This window comes from Primulina huaijiensis, chromosome 6 (genome assembly GCF_012295235.1).
Source record: "Primulina huaijiensis isolate GDHJ02 chromosome 6, ASM1229523v2, whole genome shotgun sequence".
Taxonomy (NCBI): Eukaryota; Viridiplantae; Streptophyta; class Magnoliopsida; order Lamiales; family Gesneriaceae; genus Primulina; species Primulina huaijiensis.
This window is the reverse complement of record NC_133311.1, coordinates 20,350,104-20,356,265: the sequence shown is the minus strand read 5'-3', so window position 1 is coordinate 20,356,265 and position 6,162 is coordinate 20,350,104. Positions and strand designations below refer to the sequence as shown.

Genomic DNA, 6,162 nt, shown 5'->3' with positions numbered 1-6,162 from the left:
TGCAGAACGGATCTTGTTCAATTATGTCTTGGACTACGTGGGTTTCATCTTGTCTCTGTTATTAACTCGGACCATCCCGATCGAGTTGATGGCCGTCTTAATTAAACCCTTCCTTAATTGCAATCAATTTTATAGTATGAGAAGACTGAACTCCTTGAATAATTCATCCCTCCGAAAATATCATATGGTCACTGGTGTCGCGTCACACGATCCCCCACCCAAAGTGGCTCGATGATTTAATCATTGTTGCGTGTACCATTCACTTTAAAGACTCCAGTAGGTGGTGTTTGTCAATAGGGTTGTGAACTGGGTTGTAGTCTATATTATACAAGTGTTGGCAATAAGATGTGGTAGTGTTCCTCAGTTCTTCGAGCTCTGAGAAAATATCATCTCAATCTTTAAACTTTATCTGAAAAACCGTTTGATTTCGTTCAACCCATTAACTCCAACAAATCAACACAAAAGTTTCAAGATCATTTCCATGACCATTATCAATTATCTAATGAAATAAGTCTCCAAACCCTCGTATTTGAAAGCCAATAAATCGTGGCCATAATAATTCTAACATTCTCCAAACTTTCCGAGCAAAGCAACAATACAGAAAGTGTTTACAATCATGGACCGTAACAGGTGACAGAAGGCCATTAGTAATAAAAATATACTCGTGGTGTCGTCCTCCTGCCGAAAACATCTTATTCTTACACACTTTTTCTTTGATACCATCGAAAATCATTTGTTTATTTTTGCCAGTAAACACTGAAAGTCACAAATATGCCTTGTAGGACTCATTTCGTTGCATATTTAAGGTATATGTAAGACTTGATCCTATACAATAATTTTATTTGGTATGAAAAGTAATAGATGATCAAAAAGGTGATAAGGATAAACTTGTAAAAATTTATTTAAATTGCATTTGTACGGAGTCAGTTTATTTTTATTGTTGAATAAGTTAAATTCTCAAATTCACCTTCTACTTATTTAAATTATAGTTTATACAATCCCAATAGATTTCAAATGATCCCAATATTTTATGGATTTCAAATTCACCCGTGATTAATATAATTATAGTGTAAATAAATAAATATTAGTTTTGACAGTTTGTCTTTTAGCCCTTTATTACCTTGCCAAGAACAACTATGCCATTTCGAGGGCGATACAGTAAATTCATGATAACTCAAAGAACAATCTTAACCGTTGATTCAATTTATAAATAATTTGAAGCATCATCATCATTGTATTATATTGTGGTATATATAGTAGGTAAAAGATTCGGTCACCACAACTTACTCATATAAATTTTGAAACAACTTTTAATCCCAAATTTCGAAGACTTGAATAACTCTGCTTCTAGCTCACTACAACTGTTTGGATATATTATTATATACCCTCCAAATAAGGTTGAATTAGCCTGTAATTAAGTTTTAGTTCTTCTTTGATGTGTTTCTGAAGGAATCTGGGTTGCAAATTGCTGTGAATTCAGTTGTGTAACTCGAATCTGTTGTCCCTGAAAGCGTTTCGAAGTTCCGAGGATCAGGAGATCTGGGTATGGAAGTTTTCTTTACATTTCGCATATTGTTTTTGTTACTCTTCCTATCGTTTGAATTTGCATTCACCCATCGCTTTCATGAACTCTATGTTTTCTTGGTTTTGGAGTTTGGTCAACTATGTCAGTTAGGCATTTCATGTTGGAGCTTCTGATCGCCTCGAGATCTGAAATGGGAGACATCAGGCTGTATATGAGCTGATTCTCATAATGACCCTTAATTTTGTTTTTGTTTTTTTTTTTCCCTTTTACATGTAGCGGAACTTTCTCACCGTTGCATTCCATGGACTTTGGGTTTTCTTGTTGATTTGATATTATGCAGGAGCGCCACATTATTATGGCGTGAAATAATTCAAATGATGTTCACACACACTATTTTTGATGTTGGATTTATTTCTGTTTAGAACCAGATGAGCAATTTCCCCCAAGTTGTTCTTCCTCATATAGTGGTTTCTTTGTGCTGTATAGGTTCGATAAACCTGTTGAAAATTTTCACTTCACCTAGGTTTCACTTAGATTCTTTCAAGGTCCATCATTGTTTTTGTGATTGTGAAGATTTAATTGTATGCCATTGCTTCATAATTGCGTGAGTAGTTACCTTTTCATCATAACAATGATCGCAGTCTAAGATCTGTAACTTCTTATCAAGTTAAAGTCGAACATAGTATTTACAACTGTAGATAAATAATGCTACAAGAATACAAGTTTGTTTAATTGGTTATACATATTGAATGATAACCAGCTTTTTTCATTTATCGCTCGAGGGAAATCTAGTGCACATTGCTGCCCTGTCCTATGTCTCCCATTATTGGTCCACCCTTGTGTAGAAGAAAATTTAAATAAATGGATTAGAAGGATATCATAAGCAAACTATTCGTAATATGTTATTGCGGAAATCTAGTGCCCATTTTTACGCCTGATGCCCTCCCCTGCCCCCACACTATGTCATCCGTCACATGGAAGAAATGAAGTAAGTGGATTAGCACAATGTTTATCGCTCCTGTGTCCTCCATAGTCAATTTTCCCTAATAAGAAAGAAGTTGATGGATTTGAAAAGAGCTTAAAGTTGATAACCAAATGAGTCTTGATTCGTGTTTTTACACTGCTCGTTCTTTTGTTGCTTAATATTTTACCACATCATTAAGGATCATGAACATGTTTCTTTATTCTAGCAATGTTGGGCCTGATAGTATTGATGTTTGTGATATTTGCTGCCTGCCATAGATCGATGAAATATGCTTCAACACAAAGGTGTTCCTAGCTCAAGCTTAGTTCACAATATTCCAATTGTCCAAAGCCAATCATTAGACTGTGATTCCAGAGCAATGGATTGTATTAGCGGAGGCAACAAAGCAAGTCTTGCGTCTAAGCAGCGGCTTCGTTGGACACACGAGCTTCATGATCGATTTGTTGATGCTGTAGCCCAACTTGGTGGTCCAGACCGTGAGTTATTTTCATCTTCGATCTTCTAACACAAACACTTATTTTCATCTTCAATCTTCTAACACGAATGCAAATGAAAGGTTTATGTATGTCCAAGAGAGCTGTGTTTTTTGTTAAGAGAATGTGTTCTTCTTCAGTTTTTATGTCACGGTCCATCAGGAGAGATATAGTGCATCTTTGTTAAAATCGAAAGATATAAGAATGGTGTTAGTCATTGCTTAAATGAAAAGTGGAAGGAACTTATTTTGGATCTAATGTGCAAGCAACAATCCATCAACTAGGTTTTGGTTGTTCTCAATCTATTTAGATGATCATGTCAATGTTGTTTGAAGAAATTACTTTTGCTAGGTTTCCCGGTTTTCCTCACACTCTTGCCAAGTGTCGGCCAAAATTTTGAATAGATAAAGATTTATATCCAAGTATTGCTTTATTTTTGTGCCTTTTAAAGTAACATGTGCTGCAATCATCATTCACTTTGTCATTAAAATAAAAGTCCCTTATACTTTTAATTTCCTTGACGATTCAGGTGCTACTCCAAAAGGTGTTCTTAGAGTTATGGGAGTTCAAGGTCTGACAATTTACCATGTAAAAAGCCACTTACAGGTATACATTTTGTGAAATTCGCTTCAGTGTGTTATCTGTGTTTCCTGCTGCTAGGCATCTTCCGCTAATTTCGCTGTTGCAAACAGAAATATCGGCTTGCCAAGTATCTTCCAGATTCTTCATCCGATGGTATGTTGTCAACTTGTATTGTTTTTTTATCTGGTCAGTTATCATGTACTGAATTATAAGGTGGTTTTACTGTAAAATCTCCTTTCCAATCAGCTCACCCATACATATATATTCATTATTTATGTTTTAAGGGAAAAAACTTGAAAAGAAAGAAGGGGACGTGCTATCCAGCTTGGATAGTTCATCGTAAGTTGAATCATCTCACTCATTTTGTTTCAAATTTTACTCTGGATCATTTTATGGATGTGCATGACTTCCTACAACTTCTTGGGCCAAATCAGTGAGCAATTATTTGAGTAACATCCCTTTTTCTGTCCTGCTGGTTCATGTGTAATGTATTCTTTCTGATTCTCTCTTCCAATAAGGAATATGGTATCGTCTTACTAAATGATCCATTTGATACCAGCTAGAATATGTTTATTTTTTTCTAGTGGGATGCAAATAACTGAAGCACTCAAGCTGCAGATGGAGGTTCAAAAGCGGCTTCAGGAGCAATTAGAGGTATTACAGTGCTGAACTATGTGGGAGATCCGTTGTATGACTGATCTTGCTCAAGTGTGATGCATTTTTTGTCCTTCTATACGGCATAAAATTACAAGTATTCTGTTTTAACTCCTGGAATTGCATTGGTATTGAACAACACAGAAACTCAGTAAACCTTGAGAAATTTATGCTCAGAAGACGCATAAATCAATTCAGTCTGACATTTAACAATTATTCATTCCGAAAAGGTTATTATCATATTCAGTTATTCAAATATGTCATTTGCAACTCAATCATGTCACCAATTTTGTCCGAGTGGCTAGTGTGCTTTCCAGATTCCTGAAATGAAATGAGATATCTTGCTTATTTTCAACACTTATTTTTTCACCCTCAGAAAGGATTAAGACGACATTCTCCTACACAACTTTGTGTATTTTGTTTCCCGTTAAGGTGAACTGTCATGATATTAAAATTAGATTTCTTGCATCATATTGTTGCTAAAATCATATCCTCACTTTACATTAACAAATAATTTCACAGGTGCAACGACAGCTGCAGCTGCGGATAGAAGCCCAAGGAAAGTACTTAAAGAAGATAATTGAAGAGCAACAGCGCATCAGTGGTGTTATATTGGAAGTACCTGGCTCTGGGGACAATTACCCCGAATCAGATTCTAAAACTGACCCAACTACTCCTGGTCTGACATGTGAGTCACCATTCCCAGACAAGCCTGCCAAAGAACACGATACGTCCAAGATCCTTTCTCGTGATGAATCATTCTCTCATCACGAGCCTCTAACTCCAGATTCTGGTGGTTGTCAGTTGACTTCACTGGTTGAATGCCCTGGTGAGATGCCGAGAAAAAAAATTTGAATGAGAACTGCTGTAGCGTACACCAAAGCTGCGGAGCAATTTACTTTACCAGTTTGACACTGGAGTCGGGCTTGAGACATTGTACCAGCCAGCCATATTAATTCACTTTTCTCAATTAAAGTTTGATCACTCTGCAGTTAACAACATGTGACTTGTTTGGCTTCGTTTACTTGTTTCCCTTGTTTGTGTAGTTTTCTGATGAACATTTGGTTCAAATAACCTTATTTGTATTTAGATGTTAAAAAATGTTAGGTTTAGAACCGAAGTATAGGAGTCAGGATCTGTTTTAAATTTTCATTTCCGAGTGTTGTAGCCTTCACATTCCTGTATTCTCTTAGATTTATACTTTGGTGGCTTTGACATATGCACCGAAAAAACGAGACCAAATTGAGTGTAAACGCATATGAGGAGATGATCAAGCGTGAGTGTGTATTATATACACGCAGGTTATTTCATAGTCTAAGGTTCCGTTTGGTGATACGTAAATGATTAGTAATTAGAGTGATTAAAAAATGAGATATATGAATTAATAGTATGGTGTGATAAATAACATGGTGTTTGGTATGATTTTAAAATGATGGATTAATTATGTAAATTTTATTGTAATGATTAAAATGTCCCAAGTGCTAATTATATATATATTCTTAAAATAATTGGATAGATAATTAAATATTTGTAATTATAATTTACATTTATTAAAATTAATTTAAATATATTTATTAGAAATAAATATGTGAATATGCATTTACTTTAATAATTAAAATAGCAATAATATTTTGAATGTTTATGTCAAATAAAGTTTAGTAATAATTACAATATTATTGTTTTTTTAAAATAATTATAAATATTTTTAAAATAATTGGATAGATAATTAAATATTTATATTTATTAAAATTAATTTAAATATATTTATTAGAAATAAATATGTGAATATTTATTTACTTTAATAATTAAAATAACAATAATATTTTGAATGTTAATGTTAAATAAAATTTAGTAATAATTATAATATTATTGTTTTTTTTAAATAATTATAAATATTCTTAACATAATTTAATAGATAATTAAATATTTGTAATTATAATTTA

General features: G+C 33.7%; 1 protein-coding gene across 2 annotated transcripts; it reads left to right on the top strand.

Annotated features, from left to right (window-relative positions):
* The first annotated feature begins 1,261 nt into the window (after positions 1-1,261).
* Positions 1,262-5,403, top strand: LOC140978118 (myb family transcription factor PHL7-like). Of its 2 annotated transcripts, none has more exons than XM_073442915.1 (7): positions 1,262-1,543; positions 2,865-2,986; positions 3,513-3,589; positions 3,676-3,718; positions 3,850-3,904; positions 4,150-4,219; positions 4,742-5,403. In XM_073442915.1, the coding sequence occupies exons 2-7, from the start codon at positions 2,869-2,871 to the stop codon at positions 5,072-5,074; spliced, it is 696 nt and encodes a 231-aa protein (XP_073299016.1). In that variant the 5' UTR covers positions 1,262-1,543; positions 2,865-2,868; the 3' UTR covers positions 5,075-5,403. The 2 variants fall into 2 exon arrangements, with proteins under 2 accessions (XP_073299016.1, XP_073299015.1); XM_073442914.1 differs by having other exon boundaries at positions 2,768-2,986.
* The last annotated feature ends 759 nt before the right edge of the window (positions 5,404-6,162 follow it).